General features: G+C 35.0%; 1 protein-coding gene across 1 annotated transcript in view; it reads left to right on the forward strand.

Annotated features, from left to right (window-relative positions):
- Cobll1 (cordon-bleu WH2 repeat protein like 1) overlaps nt 1-19,479 on the forward strand; it is a 126,861-nt gene that overhangs the window by 85,987 nt on the left and 21,395 nt on the right. Inside the window, exons 8-10 of the mRNA XM_090342483.1 lie at nt 3,011-3,108; nt 3,214-3,450; nt 19,134-19,287. Coding sequence (XP_090198609.1) covers nt 3,011-3,108; nt 3,214-3,450; nt 19,134-19,287 — 489 coding nt within the window. The remainder of the gene's footprint in view (nt 1-3,010; nt 3,109-3,213; nt 3,451-19,133; nt 19,288-19,479) is intronic.

Below are 19,479 nucleotides of genomic sequence, written 5' to 3' on the forward strand. Positions count from 1 at the left end.
AGACCAGAATAATTAAAGCAGTTAAAATTTCTTATGATCTTAAAGTGTATACTGGCCAAGAATCAGAAAGTTGGCTTGTCAATTCTCATACCCACACTGCTGTCAAGCGAATTTGGCAAGCTGATGGGGAAAATGGCTTTATCTGTATGGATCTTGCATTCTATCTCTATATTATTACTAAAGAAATTGCAAAAGGTAGTCTTAGGTTTCTTCCAGAAACAACATTTCTGTTTCTTGTAATTGGCCTTGTTCCTAACCTCCCTGCTCCCTACCAAACATGACCCTAAGCAAATTTCTTAATATTTCTGGCCTTGTTGTTAAGGCTGTTGACTGCACTGATTTCTAATATTCCTTCAAGCCATAGAAGTATTGTTTTTTTCTAGAGAATTAAATGTGAACAGAACTATAAGAGTGTGGAATAGCAAACTGAAGAAAGCTCTTTTGTTAGTACCAGGATCTCATCTACCAGTTCAACCCAAATGCTGTCAATGTCCTCATTTCTTTGTTTTTATTGGATTGGCTATTATTTGAAGGGTTAGAACTTTGCATGGACTCACGTTTATATTCTGGAAACAGGAAGGTACAAATTTAACAGTAAGCTTAAGTTTCCCACTGTGTGTGTGTTGTACCCAACTCTCACTTGAAGTGACTGCTGTAAGTGAAGACAGGCTGACTAGGTGCCTTTAGTCCATTGTTTGAAATACTGTGCTTATAAGATTATACTGTGCTAATATATGAAAATGAAAACAATTAAAAAGAAAAAAGATTATCCTGGGCTGATACGATTTATTGCATGGTGATGCTGTATGAATCTTCCACTTGTTTTGAATAAATTCAATTGTATCCATTTAATTGATAGGGTATTATATCTTGAAATAAAGTACCAATATAAAAGGGAAAGTTATGGGTCTTATGAATATACTTTACACAAATATTAATTTTAATTCTACTACTGATTGCATTTATATCTTCTTGTAAATTATTCAAACCTGTGTTCATCTGGTTCCTGAAGAAAGTAATGGGCTCATAATACCACTACTTCCACTTCTTTACCTCTGACACGGTAACCCTAATGAAAAAAAAGATCAGCCCCAGGATAATAAATTTATGATTCATCCTTCACAAGAATAGCCTAATAAACAAATTGGGCGTGTGGAAAAAAAAAACTAATTTCAAAGTAGCCCCTAATCAGGGTAGTCTGAGTTTTATTGAGCTTGTGCAACTTCATGCTACTAATTTAATATTTAAATTATTAGATTTAAGTTTAATTTGTGAACTGTGGATTTGTCTTTAATATGTTTTTGAAGCAAGCATATTGCATTAATACATGTATTGGTGCTAACTGCTTTTCTTTGCTACAGTAATCCTACATTGTTTTAAATAAAGTAAAAATGCATTTACTGTTCATTCCTTCTTTAGCTAAAGTTTTGGCGTGGATTGCTTTGTCTTTAGTGCCATTGAAACTATATTGTGATTCCCATATGAAAATGTCGCATTCCTTTATAGAAATCGTATTTGGAAATTCCTTCTTTTCTTCAATTTTTGAATGTACAATTTATATTTTGATTAAACTTGTTGATTGTCTTACGGCTTCTCTCATTAGGAATCTTGCTGATGTATCACTCCTATGTTATTGTTCTCTCTTATTCTGATGAAGTGACTATAGGTTACTTTAGATCTAGAGTCCTGGTCAGGATTTAGAGCTGGATGGTGCTGTATTGGGTCAAGAAAAAAAGAAAGAACAGAAGGAAGGAAGGGAGATAAGGGAGGAAGGAAGGAAGGAAGGAAGCAAGGGAGGGAGGGAGGGAGGGAAGGAAGAAAGGAGGGAGAGAGGAAGAGAAGGAGGGAGGAAGGGAGGAAGGAAGGAAATGAAATTTAAAAAAAGTGAATGTCTGTATTTATTGTCTGCCTCTTAATTAGGGGTTGAGAAAAAGAGTAGTGGTCTATTTCAAACCTTTCATTAATTATTAGCTAAGATATATCTCTCAAAGCAACCTTTTTCTGATTTACTCTTTGTCCACCTAGATAGTATGCCATCAGAAAGGCAAAATGAAAGTGTATGTGTTTTTTTTTCCCCTTTTTGTTTACCATTTCTTAAACTCATGGACCTATTATCTAGTGTGACCCACAGGCTAAGAATGAGACTGGGTTGTTTTAGTATTAAATCGAATATAATTAATCCTAAGTGATCTGGTTTCATATATGGAATTATTTTTAGCACGTTAAACATCTCAAGATGTTTCCTGTTCCTGTGAATTATGACTGCAGCAGACATGGACAGTTTTTCTCTCACATGGCTACTTGTTTCTAATTCATCATATTATATATATGTATATATATATATAGCTTTGTATTATTTATTTACTTATTTTAAAGTTGTTGTGAAAACAAGTTGCCATTTAACAAAGTAGTTTATGAATACATGTATCTTGATCAATGTTGCCCCTTTTGATGTTCTGGAAACCAACAGAAAAACAACCATTTTCCAGCAGTAGCATTTAGTGGAAAATGGAATGCGGAACATACTGGGATGTGGGGGCTCAACAGTGCTGGATTGGTCATTATAATCCCTTTTAGTTTACACTACCTGTCAGTCTTGTAGTTTGAACTCAAAAATCTTGTTGCTTCCTAGATTGATGTTCTGCAACTGGAGCCACACCTCCACTCTCTCTGGCTTTTTGCTGCTTACTTTGGAGATAGGATTTATAAACTCTTCTGCCCTGGCTGGCCTCAAACTGTGGTCCTTTAAATTTCAGGCTCCTGAGTAACTAAGATTACTGATATGGACGACAGATACCTGGTATTTTGTCCCTTTCAAGCTTCAGGTCCCTCTGCTATGAAATAGAAATGATAACAGCTGGTTGCTCTGAGGATTGAGTGAGAAATATACAGTTCTTTGCAGACTAGTAAATGCTATCATTAGATAAGATTTTTAAAGGGAAAGGATAATACCAAATAAGTGAATAAGCTATCCTGTGAGCAAAAGTAATTTGCATTTCTTCTTTTCCAGAGTCCTGCCAAATGCCACAAAACTTAGACATCATGAAGGAGAAAGAAAATAAAGGGTTTTTCAGCTTTTTTCAGCGCAGTAAGAAAAAGAGAGAGCAAGTAAGTATTTTAATATAGTATTTTGACTTCAAATATTTTTTAAAAATTGTAGCTGTGTTTTATCTTAAAATCACATAATGACATTACCTTTTAATTCTGCATTAGACTGCCAGTGCTCCAGCCACACCACTCATAAATAAGCACCGCCCATCTTTTACGAGGTCTAATACCATTTCCAAAACCTATGTTTCAAACACCCTGCCATCTGATGCACCCAAGAAGAGACGAGCTCCACTGCCTCCCATGCCAGTCTCCCAGAGTGCACCCCAGGACCTGGCACATATCCAGGAGGGGCCAACTTCATGTATGATGAAAACTACAAGCTTTGATGAAACGGAGAAGGTACATTAATTTAATCGGTATTTTTAGGATGACCCTGATTCTTTTTCCCCTTTCACCAACTTGTCATTTTCCACATAAGCTCCTAAGTAAATTAGTAACAGTTATTAGATGAAGTAAGGTGTAGCCATTATAAGACTGGGACTGTGCAAAATTCCTTCTAGTTTTGCCATTCACAGATGAATAATGTCAGTTTGCAGTAGATTTCTGATTCAAGCAAATAAATGATCCATAGACAATATTGATTTACTAAAGTCTACCCAGGCGCTCCTGCTTGATGCCAACATTAGTGAAAAAATACTTAGTGCTCAAGTAATTTTTTGCAAGTCTCAAAAAGTATCTTTATTCATTCATTCTTTTTTCCCATCTGCTCTCTGATTCACATATGGGGAAAAATTTCTTCTTAAGCCATTATCAAAGTGTTAGGCACTATATTAGCTGACCAGAGTCTCATTGCAGATGTCTATTTTACAAATGAAGAAAGACATGTCATTGTCACCACAGTAGGAGGTGTGTCTTAGCTTTTACCTTTAATATACTATAAGAGCAGTACAAGAAAAAATATACAAAGAAAAACTGATGAACAACATCAGTGGGTTTGGTTTTGGGTTTTTGGTGGGTTTTTTAAGGATTTTTTTGTTACCTGCTTTATTGCATATATGTTTATTTGTGTATTTGAAATAGGAAAGGGAAGGGAGAAAAACAAGATGGTTGAGAGGTATAGGAGAGGAATATGGGGACAAAAACATGAGAAAGGGGTATTAGTGTAGAGAAGTAATGCAACTACTATCTGGTGAATTTTTTAAAAAATTAATCAAATAATTTTTAAAAAATTGGCAACATAATTCTTTCTTTGTGCTGTGTTCCTGGGTTTCTAATTGCTTCTGTCTTCATGAATTGATTGTGATTCTCTCTGAAAAGTTTTAAAAAATGAACTATGAGATAAGATATTACTCGGTTACATGTATAATCTCCTATGTAAAGGATTGTTTTAGGTCATCATTCTCTCAAAATTTTTTTATTATTACATCACTTTAATCCCAAAATTCCCTCAACATTGTTTTTCCATGGGAGAGCTACTTGTGAACTAGTCTTCTTGTCTAAAATATTTGCACATTCTTGCTTTCATGCATGTGAAATACACATGAGATTTAAGTAAATATGACAAAGTATGAGTTCATTTATTCTATTGCTTCCTACCAGAGAGGACAGTGAGAGCAAAATTTGAGACACAATGTGATTTTCTTATATTTAATCAGAAGGTTTTATTTCCCTCTTGAAAGTTTATTGAATTTAATGCTCAAGTAAATCAACTCTTCCCACTTGCCGAATACATATCCATCTATCTATACATACAAACACACACATACATATATCAGTGTGATTTCTTTATTTAAAGAAAGTACAGTTTTAAATATCATATTAATTATCATATGTGTGTGTACTTATATTCTACTTTAATACCAGTAATCTCAGGAGAGGCATCACTAGGTGGATTTCAATCCACATTTGGTCCTCAAAGATAAGGCCATTTCTGGAAACTAACAAGTAGTACTGGGCTAGAAAGCATGGCTCAAGGGGTAAAATGCCTATCTAGAATGGACATTGTCCGGAGTTCAAATCTCAGTGCCTTTTTCAAATATAAAGGCTACTACTCAAAAAGTTAAAAGGATTTTTTTAAAAAAATGTAACCTTAGATGTTGCTTAGAAAACTAGCTACTAAATGTCTTTGTATTGCTATTAATTTTTAACGCCATGAACATTCAGTTTGTGATATAAATTCATAAATGAACTGAGGTAGCATATGCCTATAATTCATAAATGAACAGGTAGCATATGCTTGTAATCCTAGCTAATCAAGAGATTTAGATACGAGGATTGTGGTTCAAAGGCAGTCCATGCAGAAAAGTCTATGAGATTTGCACTAAAGCCACAAGTGGCACTGTGACTCAAGTGGTTGAACTTTAGCCTTAATCAGAAAAGCCCAGGGACAGCACCCAGGCCTTAAATTAAACCTCTCTCTCTCTCTCTCTCTCTCTCTCTCTCTCTCTCTGTCTCTCTCTCTCTCTCTCTCTCTCTCTCTCTCTCTCTCTCTCTCTCTCTCTCTCTTTCTCTCTCTCACACACACACACACACACAGAGTATCTCATAAGGGAGAACTGTATTTTCTAATGATGAAATCCTTTCCTTACAAAGTATTATGGGGTATCTGCTTGGGTGTTGGGTAGTCTTGACCCTGCATCAATAATTTAATTCAGTATTAGTTCAAGTGGGTGTGCATTACATGGGTCAGAGATTCTAAATGCAGACTATAGCATTCCCGGGCATGAGCAAGAAGCAGACTGAAACTAAACAAAGAAAGCAGAGGCAGGCCGGGAGTTTGGCCTAGTGGTTAAAGTGCTTGCCTAGCATGCATGAAGACCCGGGTTCGATTCCTTGGTAGCGCATACATAGAAAAAAGCTGGAAGTGGTGCTAAGGCTCAAGTGGTAGAGCTATAACCTTGAGAAAGTCCAAGGACAGTGCTCAGGCCCTGAGCTCAAGCCCAGGACTGGCAAAAAAAAAAAAAAAAAAAGAAAGCAGAGGCAAAGTCAGGTTCCAGAGACTTTATTTTGTGGTATAGACCCTTTAAATTAGTTCATAGAAAATAACATAGCATTTTCAGAATTATTTTCTATTTTTAATTACAATAATACTATAAATGATTATACTTACAAGTAGCTACCAAAGTGTCTCTTTGTATAGGAGGAAACAATCTTAGTCTCTGTTTGCAAATCTTTTAGCTTTCCTCATTCAGTCCATGTGGTAACCTTCCTTTTCACTTGATTCTGGAAAAGGTCTAGGTTGTCATTCTAACAGTCTCCCTCTTCCAATTTTGGGTTGGACTGCAGTGATCTCACTGAAAGCTATTTCTTTTGATTCTTACCCTCAGCCCTATGACAACTTGGTACCTCTGTGTTAAGCAATTTTTTTTGGATTTTGCCTTTGGCAAGCTGCACATCATTATGCAATTTTCTAATTATTTCTTTCTTTTGATCTGGACATCTGGATAGTTCTTTGATGTGTTGTTCAGCAAGACTCAGAATTATTTGTTTCTCCCTAGAGAAGCTAAAGAATCACTGCTTATTTATTCATTACAGAATTTTTAATAATTATTCTGTGGTTATGTTACACACACACACACACACACACACACACACACACACACACACACAAATTCATGACATCCTGGGCATCACAGTATTTATTTCCTTAATTTTTAGCCATGGATGATATGCTTTGACATTAATTTTGTTCTATTCCTTGATCTTTTCATTTTAATTATTTATTTTTTCTATCCCAGTACTAGGTCTTGAACTCAGGGTCTAGGAACTGTCTCTTAGATATCTCACTGAAAATTGGTACACTAGCACTTGAGCCACTCCACTTCTCATTTTTGCTGGTTAACTGGATATTAGTATTTTATGAAGTTTCTTCCTGTGAGGACTGACTTCAAACCACAATCCTCAGATCTCAGCCTCCTGAGTAGATAGAATTACTAGGCATGAGCCACCAACATTCAGTACTACTGTTCTCAGAACTTAATCATTTTCAGTTTTTTTGTGTGGGTTGTAGGACTTGAACTCAGCCTGGGCATTGTCCCTGACCTTTTCAGCTCAAGGCTACCACCCTACCCTTGAGCAAAGCCCTACTTCCCGTTTTCTAGAAGTTAATTGGAGATAAGAGTCTCAGGTTCTTTTGTGCCCGGGCTGGCTTTGATCCTTGATCCTCAGATCTCAGCCTCCTAAGGAACTAGAATTACAGTCATGAGCCACCCTACCGGCGATTTTTAAAAAAATTATCTTGCTACTACTTTCTTTGTATATTTCCTACACTAAAGATACTGAAATCCATAGTCTTATCTGTATTCCTTTCACTCTTTAAGAGTGTAGAGTTCATGTGCTGATGCTTTTCTGCTATAATGATTTAACCAATGTATCTATAAGAGAGATGGCTAGATCTTCATTTCTAATACATATAAATAGGGCCTTACTTATAAATACTCTTTTGTAGGGATAGTTAAGCTTAGAGATATGATCACTTGGTTTTTTTTATGAGGGCTTCAAATCTAATAAGTTTCCTTCTAAGAAGATGATTATCAAGCATTGGAGATCCAGAGCTCTGTGGTGACCAAGGCACAGCTTGATTTTCTCTGCACATCCTAACAATCAATACAGGCACCACCAGAAGAAATTAGGGAAGGTAAGACATTGTTCTCCTTTATGAGAACATGGCCCTGTGGAAACTTTTATTTTGGATTTCTAGCTTTCAGACTTATTGTTACATTAACTTGGTATTTCAACATTAAAATTTTTATAATACACTAGTTGGATGGTTTCCATTCTTAATATTCTTCTCATTGTAGTTTCAACTCAGGGCTATGTATTGACCTATCATTACATAGAAGTCAGCATAGTGAAAACCAACCCTTTATCAAGACATCTTCCTGAATATCAGGCAAAGATATCTCCAAAACTCCACTTTTGTCAAAGACAAGCTTTGATTTCACTGAGCACAACACATCTGACCAATAAGGAGAGGATGAACTTTCATTTTTGTAAAAATGTTTGTTGTAGAAGTCAATAATAAATGAATATTATTCCCCCTCCTAACAAAACTAATACTTTTAAGAAAGAAAATAGTTGGGTGAATTTGACCATAGTATCTGATATATGAATAAGGCAATTTTATCATTAAATTCTTTTAACTTATGATAAGATAATTTTTTAAATTGAGTAACTAAGCCTTGCTAATTAACTTTCTCCTCCCGTACTTAAAGCTCAAGATTATCTTTGGTGTTTATTTCTTCTTCTTCTCACACCTAACTAGAGACCAGTCCTTTATTTAGTCTCTCTTCATGATTTCTCTTTTCTCTTTGCTGATATCATCCTACAGAAATCCATGGTGCAGTGTTAAGAAGAGAACCAGTGTTTAACTTGTCTCCAGAATGCTCTCAGGGAGGCAAGCTGGCACATTTATATTTCTTAATTATCACTTCCAAGTTCAGTAACTTTTGTCAGCTATGAGTTCTTGAGTCTCAGGTTCCTCTTCAGATTATAATTTTAACTCTTAATTCTCATAATTTTAACCCTTAATTCTCCATTTTCAGGATACTTAAGTAGATTAGACTTTATCCTGCATATGTGAATTCTCCCTTTTTGCCAGTCAGAATAGAGAAAGACCCCCCTCTTTATTCCTATATTCCAAATCAGCCTATTTCTGTAATGAAGACTTTACTTAAGATTTCAGTGTAGAGTCATATATAGTTTTCTCTTAACCTTTTTTGTTCATTTGCACCTTTTTTATTTTTAGTGTGTATGTACACTATTGTATTGGTAGTATATTCATATACTATATTATATTTATTTAATGCAATGTATCAGATGGATAGACTAATTTTCTTTCTTATTCCCACAAACCAAATTCTTCTGCATAGAGGTATATACTTCCAGAAACAATGTTTTCAAGCTAATCTTCACAAAACCTCTTTCCACAGATGTTTATGTGCTGCATGTACTCTTTGTTGTTTATCACTGTAAAAGAGCTGTGCCATTTTAAAGACTGCATACAATTACATAATTACAGTGTGATTTTTAAATTTTATTTTAATGTGTAGAGGGGTTGTAGTTATATTCACCACATTGATACCCCTTTTCATGTTTTTGTCCCTATGTCCCTCCGACCCCTCCCCTAGTCTTTTCCCCTCCTAATTCAAATACACACACACACACACACACACACACACACACACACATATATATATATATATATAAAATATACCAGGTAGCAAAGTCAGTAACAATATGAGATTCACCAAAGAGCAACAGAGCAGAGGAGAAAAGAAAACATAGCACATTAAGAACAACACTCATAATTAAGCTCTATTTCAATTTTCTCTGATGATGAATATTTTTGGTAAACAATTTGATGAACATGCAAAAGATTTTCTGATGAACTTTTATTCTTTTAATTTTAATGCAAAATTAACCGCAAAATTAACCACAAGAGTGCGCTGTTTAACACAAGTACTTTCTAATTATTCTGCCCTCCCCAATATTGTGTTAAAAGAACAAATATCAGAAATACTTACATTATGAAAGAAAATCCATATTTGTATGAGCTAAGTGACAGAAAATAGAGCTACAATTATGCATATTAGGAATTCAGACAAAGTGATATAAGATTTGCAACTTTATTCTTTTTTTTATTTTATTTTATTGTAATTAGTAAAAGGGTTACATGATATTTGCCAGATAGAAGGTGCATTAATTCACATACATTGATACCCTTTCACATGTCTTGGTACCCATTTCCCTCCCCCAACTTTATTCTTTTTGATGTTAAATAACAACTGTTGTGTTAACCGTAAGTCAAACTGACTGAAAAGTCAGTTTTTCTGTATCTTATGGAAATTTTTTGACACTTCTCTTTTATAATTTTGTCTGACTATGGTTAGTATTTGATCTCATATTTGTAGGACATTTCTCAATATTAGTAAATTAAGACATTTGGAATTAAGATTTTTGACCATACACTGAAATTCTTCTCATTACTAAATGTTGCATTTTTAAGCTAATGTTGACAACTGATGTTTTAGATTCCAAAGAGAACTCACTAAATATCATTAACAAAACAGTATATTCTAACTTTTACTGGAATATTTCTCATCCAACATTTTCTCCTTCTAAATAAAAGAGTTCACAGAATATTTATATATGTATATATGATAGAATTTGCAGCTGATATATTTCACTGTCAATGAGTCAGTGTCCTTTTTGTGTCCCTAAAGTTTTCTGTACTATATTCCATACATTTTCCATCCTCCTTCGTTTCCTCTACAAAGGTGAATGTAATACCTTTTATGATTATATTCATTAGGAAAAGAAAACATTCAAATTAGAACTTGTTTGGCATTTCTTTCCTGAATATATATGTGTGTGTGCATGCATGTATGCATGTGTGTATGTGTATGTATGTTTCAATTGTTTTTGTACATCAAAATATATGGTACTTGGCTCATGATGTTATTTATAGGAACAGTATTACATGTATTCCTACATAAAATTTGTATCATTATATACAGTTTTGAAACCAGAAGTCAGAAATACAATAACATTGACTTAAAAGTAATATGGAATTGTGGGATTCTAACAGTAGTCTAGGTTCTGTACTGTGTCTGATGCATTTGAACTCATTTAATGAAAGAATATCAGTTTTACATATAGATTAGATTTATAACCCTGTTTTTTTAAAAAATATTATCAGGGTAATGTATAGAAGGATTATAGTTACATTTGTAAGGTAGTTAGTACATTACTACATCGTTACCCCTTTCTGTGTTTTTCTCCCACCTTCCCCCACCTCTCTTCCAAGTTGTAAAGTTATAAGCCTGTTTTAGCAGTTGAAAGAGAATTAAAGCGTTAATAAATTCTGAGCAATCTTAAGCCAGAAAAATCATAGAACCAGTGAAGAATTTTTCATTGGTCATATTTGGTTTGATTTTCTGCTTTTACTAATGTGAATACCCTGGCTGCTATGTGCTTTGCCATTACTTTGGTATGTTGGCTTGTGACTGACTGGAAACACAGGAAGAGCAACTTTGCTGGACATTTCAATGGATCATATTTTGCAATTTTCTATAGACATACACTCAAAAATTGAGAAATTGAGACTTTTGCCATGTAATGTTATGCAAGTGAAAAGTATTACTTTTACAATAGATCACTTAAATTTTAGGAATGTTTCCCATTTACTTTTACCCAATTTTATCATTTTCCTCCATTCTATCATTTACAAACAGATATCATATTGTCGTTCAGTAAGGGTGTATTTTACATAATAAATTTTAAGCCTAGTGATTTTACTCCTGTGTTGTAATCAAGTATCTATGATCTTTTAGAAATATAACTCTTTTTAGTTTTCTTTATAAATCCATGTTATTTCATAACATTTTATATATACTGTCTCATTTATTATATACAGAGTGAACCACACGCATAATTCTGAATGGCTTAGGAACAGTTGGTTCCATGACATTTGCAGTTAGATATAGAAAATATGACTAGTTTCATTCAGCAGACAAATGTTCTATCACAGTACCATATTTAATCCTTTCTGGATATAATGTATACTTGATCATTGTGGTGCTCATGAGATTCACTTTTGCTTTGGTGGATGAGTACATATTTGGAAATTAATATTCCAGTGTTCTAAGAATATTATTCATTTAATCCACTCAAAATCCTTGTGTATCAGAAGTTCAGATTTTGACCAGTTTTGTTCCCAACTTAAAAGTAAAGAAAAAGAACAAGCTCCCAACAAAGCTTTGAAAATCAAGAGTGTGTGAGAGCTCCCGAGCCAACTTGCTCATCCCATTGGATGAAGTCTCCCTTTGTGTTGTGTGTGTGATCTGTGAGAGGTCTTGTTTTTCTCCTCTACTCAGCACGTGTTTATAGAAACCAAGGTAGAAAGAAGCAGCTTCTTGCCTGGAGGCATCGTTAAAAAGTGTTTAGGGAAAAGCCTGGAATACATCTGTGGTTCTCTTTTTGATATGAATTGCAGTGGTCCTGGGTTATTCTTTTCATTGCTTCTTCACACAGGTATGGATCCCAAACTCACTTAAATGGTAGGCATTTTCATAGCTGTCTAACCTGTCTCTAGAAACACTTCTATCCTAATCACAATGGATCAGTACTAACCGTATTTCCACCATCCCTTATCTTTTCTTAAGCTCTGCTTTGTTCTGGTTCTTTTTTACCCCCTAAATCTAAAACACACAACTTACTACTGGGCAAGGCCTTCATCTTTAGGTGTTAAAAATGTGAAAAACAAAGGATTACCAGTAATAAGAACTGGTTGTTACCTTAAAGTATGGCATAGCTTACCACAAGAAGAGAAGCATGCTTTTCAAGTGTATAAAACAGGGATAAAAGTTGTAATTTTTCCCCTTTTGCTAAGAGAAGGACTGTGAAAGCAAGTATGCTTTGGCAGCTTCTGCCTAGTCAGGTTTATATTCTCCATGAATTTGCAGTAGTTCTAGCACATTTGTCTTTGATGTTTTTTCTTGCTGTTGTTATTGTTGTTCATTTTTTCCATCTTCATTGATCTTTTTCCATGGCTTGGTTTCCTTCTCTGTAGAAATAAGTCAACATTTTCCAAAGTCTCTTCCAGTTCTAGTGTGTAGAATTATTTATCTTGTTATCTTTTTAATTGGGTTTTACACATGAAAGAGCTTTGCTATGAGGATCTTGGCTTCGTGGTTACCACATGTGAGGTATATTCCTCGTCTGAGGATTTTTGAAACCTAAAATTTATAATAGCAGCATAAAACATTGAGTGACATCTTTCTCCCTCAATTCCTGATTGTCACTAAAGAATAAGTACAAGTAAATAAGTATTACTACAAAGACAAAAGATTCAAATGTTTAATGAAAATGTGCTCAAGATAATAAACTTCTGAACTGGAGGATAATAGATGACATACATTATTTCAGAATGCTTCTCTCAATTGTTAAACATACTAGGTGCAGTGGGCTCACATAACCCTAGCTACTCAGGTGGCTGAGATCTGAAGATTGCAGTTCAAAGATAACCTACGCAGAAAAATATGTAAAACGTTTACATCAATTAACTACTAAGAAAAAGCCAGACATGGAGCTGTGGCTTACATAGTAGAACACTAGCCTTGAGCGCAAAAGCTCAGGGAGAGAGCCCAGACCCAGAGTTCAAGCCTCAGGCCAAGCGCACACACACACACACACACACACACACACACACACACACACACACACGTTACACATAATAAACCCTACCTTTAGTTATGGCCTTATCATCCATAATTCCAGTGCTATTTAATACTATTTAATACTATTTCATAGTATTTATTGACAGTGGTCAGTTGGGGAGTTGGATATTGTAAATCTATCTTTAACAAAAGAAATTAGATTTTTTAAAATTATATGGCTTATGTTTACATCATATTTTAAATGACAAGTTTAACAAACAATTGTTCAAGGAAGGAATCTCTAATGAAATTAGATTTTTTAAAAATAACTTTAAGCAACTGCTTAGGTTCTATTCACTAACCTTACCTCTTTCTAGGTGAAACCAAATCACATTACAAATAATCTACAAGGTCCTAATAAAACACTTCTCTCTAAGTTGCATTGATTTCAATGACTAACAAATTATAATTTGACAGTGATTAATATGTGATCTAATAACTAGTATAGAACTAGTTCTCAGTACATGTATTGATTGAAGATTGTGTAATTATATTTTTTGTTCAGCTGAATATATTTCCATTCAGACTAGTGAGTTCTGATCTGAGCATTTTCAGAGATTATGTCTCTTGGAAGATTTTCAACCTACTCTGGTTCTTTTATAGGATAGTATGTTTTTCCTTATAGTATTTCTCTTGTCACAGACCATAAAGCTTAGTGATGTGCATTCCTGTTACAGTGCAGTGTTTGCTAACGCCACACAGACTTATCAGGGGCTTTAACTAAAGTAAATAATTGAGTAAGTCTAATGATTAACCAAACAGTTTCTCCTAGTAAGCAACAACCTGCCTTCCCATTTTGTAAAAGCCTCCAGACTGAAAAACAACTTAACTTCAACCTTTTTTATTTTTTTTCTTCAGCCTCTTTTAAAATAAAAATTTACTTGAAATTCTACCAAAGGGAATGTATCTTGATGGCAAAATCTAGGTCTGTGTTCTTTTAGACATTTTTAGTCTTTCTTATTACATTTTTATTGTCAGGGGTTGTAGTCTTCTTAATAGTCCCTGAGGTTATAACTTTTCTATGCATGATAGTTGTATGTGAAATACTTCAAATACTGCGATACACATATATGTGCTCATCATGCAGGCTTGACACAGTGTTAAATATTTAAGTCCTTTGTGACACTATGAAGTGACCTATGGTGATTTAACAGATTGACATTTTTTAGATGTAGTAAAGTTGGTTTATACAGTGGACTAAGTGCTAATCTCTGGACATTGAGCAACCGTTGGATTGATTATGGTGAGCGTGATCCCAGTAGGACTGTATCTCTGTCATCAAAGTGGGAAGAAAAACTTAAGTATATAACTTCATTTATTTTCATACTAACCTCAGGAACTATAATTTTTGGTCAGAACACTTTCACATACTTCAAAATAAACAGTAATGTCAACAAATGTTGGTACACAAACTACATATTGAATACCATTCCATTTTACATATGTGCTCTCATTCATGAATCCCATTCTCTTTCTGACATGTGTATAGTTACCTTTCGCGGATGAGGACACTGAGGGTTACTGAGACATGAAGTGAATGCTTCCTGGTTCAACTATTGGTGTTAACTCCAAAGCCCATTTGTTTGATACTTTCATAGTATGCTACCTTCCAGCTTGTGAGCCCTTTCTTTCTCTGCCCAAAAGAAGGATGTTCTTTTTCAAATTCTTTCAAAAGTACATTAAGGTGGTATCTTTATGTCATCCTAGAGAGTGATCATAATATTTAGTAACACTGAATCAAAAACTAGGTTTAAGTGTAGGTTTTAGCTCTTTTCCTTCTGTAAGTCTGACCAGGTGAAAAAAGTGGCAGTAAGGGGTATATGGTATTGAAGTCGTTTTTACCAACTAGCATAGAAGTTTGATGTGTTGATTCCTGCCTACTTAAACCCAGTGCTACTTTGCACTACCTTTTTGTTTAGAGAAATGGTTCCAGACACTTTTGTAGGCTGGCACCTGCTATTGCAGACCTGACCATGCTTCTGTCCTCATGAGGTGATTTACCTTCCTTTTTAATACCTCACATGATTGGCAGTGACAACAACTACGCAAATATAAAAGAAAGCTGTTTTTCCCACTGGTAGAAATATTAGAACATTATGAAACAGTAAACTCATCAAATTTTCCTTGATGTGTATCAAGCATAGAGGCCAAGCATTTCTTATGAATTAGTTTACATTCTTTTTCTTTTGGCCTGTCCTGGAGCTTGAACTCAGGGCCTAGGCACTGTCCTTGGACCCTTTTGCTCAAGGCTACCACTCTGCCATTTGAGCCACAGCACCACTTCTGGCTTTTTTCTATGTATATGGTACTGAGGAATCGAACCAAGGGCTTCATGTATGCTAGGCGAGCACTCTACCACTAGGCTATGCTCTCAGTCTTATAGTTCATGTCTGTTAAATGTGGTTTTGTTCTCTTGTAATAAGAGACTGACCCAAGCACTGTATGCCAATATGTAGCTTTACCAATGAAGAAGGCAATAGATAATTTTTTTCATTCAGTGACTGAATAATTATTGAGACACTCATACAAGCCAAACATTGTTCTGGAAATACAGCAGTGAAAAAAAATAGGAACAGAGTCCTACTTTTATATCAGTTCTAATGGAACAAACAAAAAAACAAGTAACCAAGCCAACCTTAATACATTAGTAAGCCATTGGGTGACATCATAAAAATAGAACTGGGAAGAAGATAGAAACTGTTGATAGTCAAGAATGCTGTCATTGAAAAGATATTGATAGGAAAATTGAGGAGAGGTGTGATTGGAGTTGTGAGAGATGGGCAGAATGACAAAAGGGATGCCATTGATCAAGATTCATTGTACTCATAAACTGACATGTCGACTTAATTATATTCTCTGTGCAACTACCTCAAGATAATAAAGATATAAGAATTGAAGAAAGAAAAGAAAAAGTGACATATGAGAAATAAAAGAGTGAAACACTGAATTGTCAGAAGTGAGAAAATTCCTGGCTTGGGAACATGAGGCTAAGCATCTTGAAGTGGGGAATCTCCAGGCAGAAGGTGTGGCTGAAGTAATCCACTCTGTCTTTAGAGAAGGAGGTGGTCAGTAAGATCTCAGGGCTACATCATCAGTTACAAGGACAATAACATAATGTGATTCCATCTTAACAGGGTTCTTTTTGCTGCTGTCTTGAGAAAGGCTGGTAGGGAAGCAATGCAGTAGAAGCCAGGCTGATGCTAGATATTTTTGTGTGCATGTGTTTATTTTTGAAATTTTTAAAGTTTTTTAAAAATTTAGTATTTATTTATTTGGTTTTGAATTTTCTTATGTAGCTTTACAAAGAGATCTCGCTATAGAGCCCACATTGGTCTTGAATTCACTTCAGTCTCCTAAACAGTGAGGTTATAGATGTGCACCACCACCTTCAACTGGCTGCTAGATGCCTTTTAAAGGATTAATGCTTTTTGCTAACACAGGGTGTAAAGTGGAAGGCTGAAGGGAAAATGAGATTGCCAAGAACTCAGTTTTACACATGCTAGCTTGAAGTGGTCTTAAACATTAAGTAAATGTCAGAAAGTCTAGCATAGATACAATAATTTAAATTCACCACCATAGAAGTACTACTTAAAAACAAGAGGAGAGATGAGATTACCAGGAGAGTGAGCATAGGTACTAATGAGAATATGTTTCAGAAGTGAGCTCAAAGTTACACTAGTGTTGGTAAGGAGTTGAAAAGCAAAATACAAAGATAACCAAGTATTTTTAGCTTATGTGGAAAGTAAGGAGTGTAGTTGTCTGGAAGTAAGAAAAAGCATTTTAGAAAGGCAATCAACTGGGTTTAGTGCTGCTAATAGACCAACTAAAGAGTTCTGGGAAGTGACCACTGATCTATTTTTGGTCAAGGTCACTGCTGACTTGAATAGGAACCAGGGTTGAGGAAAGATAATTAGAGGGACTCAAATAGGAAATAAAAAACTGAAGAAACAAACTATGTGCAAATCTCTTAATTGTAAACGACAAGAGCAGAGATGGTATGGCAATAGGCCAGGAGACATCAGACAGCCTGCTGGAGCAGGATTGTCCTAGGTTCTGGTGACAGTCACCTGCTGCGAGACTAGCTTTGTGTATGGTGACCTCAAAAGACCTCCTTTGTCTAGAAATGAAGATTCTCAAAATGTTCTTCTCTGACATGTTGGTTACTGAAAAGGAGATAGATTAATCAAACCAGCTATTAATAAACTAAACGTTTTCCCATTTTTAGCCCTTACTTTAAGTTAAATTATGTCTTGCAGTTTTTCTGTGAAAGTTTGTTTTGCTTAGAAGCTCCAATGCATACCAGTCTTCCATCCTAGCCTGTATTTCTGGAGCATATGTATTTTACATTTCTTTTCATTCCTGCCCCAGCATTCTGTTCCTGGTGACACTTGCTGTACAATTTTTAAATGAATCATTCTTGTATTCCATTTTGTTAGATAATGTTCTAAGTTAATTTATTTATCTTTCATTGTTATTGTAAAGGTAATGTAAAGGAATTCAGTTACATAAGTCAGATAATGAGTGCTTTTCTTTATGAACAATGTCACCACTTTACTCCCTCTTTCCCAGCTTTTCCCTCTCTTCCCCACCCACATAGTGTCTAGTTAAACAACAAAGGTTGTTTAACCTTTGTTCCACTTTTTCTGTGCTCCCTTCACATTACCTTCCGAAAGATTGATAAACTGGAAAATAATACAAAAGGAAAAGAAAAAAGAGCAATAAAGAAAAACACCCACTTGTTTCCATTTCTTGGAGTTCATTTTACTAAATATTTTTTGTACACTCATATGTACATAGCTACAGAGCCTCTGTAATGCTCTCCAGAGAATATCATCATTTAGTCTCACTATGTGAATGTCTGAAGATCTATGATTTTTCATGTCCCAGTGCATTTTTTCTTACCATCCAGTGTGTTTACTTGTAAATTTATAGGCACATTTCTACCTATCTCAAATGGGGTACACCATGCAACCTATGTTTCTTTGAGCATAGCTTGCTTTGCTTATGATATTTTTCCAGGTCTTTACATTTCCTTATAAATGTGTATAATATAATTCATCCTAATGGATGAGTAGAATTCCATTGTGTATGTATACCACATTTTCTTGATCCATATGTCTACTTTGAGCTATCTGGGTGATTCCATATCTTGTCTTTCCTAAACAATGCTGTAATAAACATGCTTGTGCCGGTAGCTCTAGTGTGGCTTTTTTGTGGTCTATAGAATAAATTCCTATAAGTGGAATTGCTGGGTCATAGAGAAGCTCTATGTTCATTCTTTTGAGGAACTTCCCTCCATTTTGCTTTCCAGAGTGGTTAAACAAGTTTATATTCCCATCAACATTGTAGGAGAGTTCCCTTTTGGCCATATTCTTGTTAGCATTTGTTATTGTTAGTTTTCTTGATAATGGTCATTCCAACTGGGGTGAAGTGAAATCTCAAAGTCATTTTGATTTTCATCCCTGGTGAAAATTTTGCTGTGTGTTTATTGGTCATTCTTACTGCTTCTGAGAAGGCTCTTAAGTCTTTCCCCCATTCATTAGTTGGGTGTTGTTTCACTACAAATTTATTGTTGAGGGGTGGTAATTTTTTGACCTTGAAGTATATTTTTCATATGCATAGCTAGTGTGATGCATAAGTAGTAAAAAATCTTCCATTCTGTGGGCTTTCTGTTATATTGATAGCTATGTCCTTTGACATTCAGAAACTCTTCAGTTTGATGCGATCCTATTTATCCTGCCTTTCCTTGATTTGTTGTGATTCTGTGTCTTTATTTGGGAAGTTTCAATCTATGCTGAGGAGCCCTAATTTCTATAAGTTAATTTCTAAACATGGGATTTTGTTTGGTCATTTTGTTTCCTACAGAATCCCCATGAAGCAAGCATAGTGAGGACCGGCTCACTGCAGCTCAGTCACACATCCACAGGGAATTCCTCTTTGAAGAGGATGAAACGGAGAGCACCATCTCCACCCTCCAAAATAACCCTGCATTACAGTGATGAAAATGACCACACGACTGGTAATGAGACTTTTCCCACTACCATTATATTTGCATTTCATTTTGTCCTACTGGATACATTTGTATTGCTCATGTCTTTATATTAAATAATGACATGTAGTCTTTTGAAAATTGTCCTGATTATTCTCACTTAACTGCTTTTTTAAAATAAATCTGAAATATATAATAAAATGACAAAATTGAACAGCTTCA

Source organism: Megascapheus bottae, chromosome 12 (genome assembly GCF_031878675.1).
Source record: "Megascapheus bottae isolate mThoBot1 chromosome 12, mThoBot2.hap1, whole genome shotgun sequence".
Taxonomy (NCBI): Eukaryota; Metazoa; Chordata; class Mammalia; order Rodentia; family Geomyidae; genus Megascapheus; species Megascapheus bottae.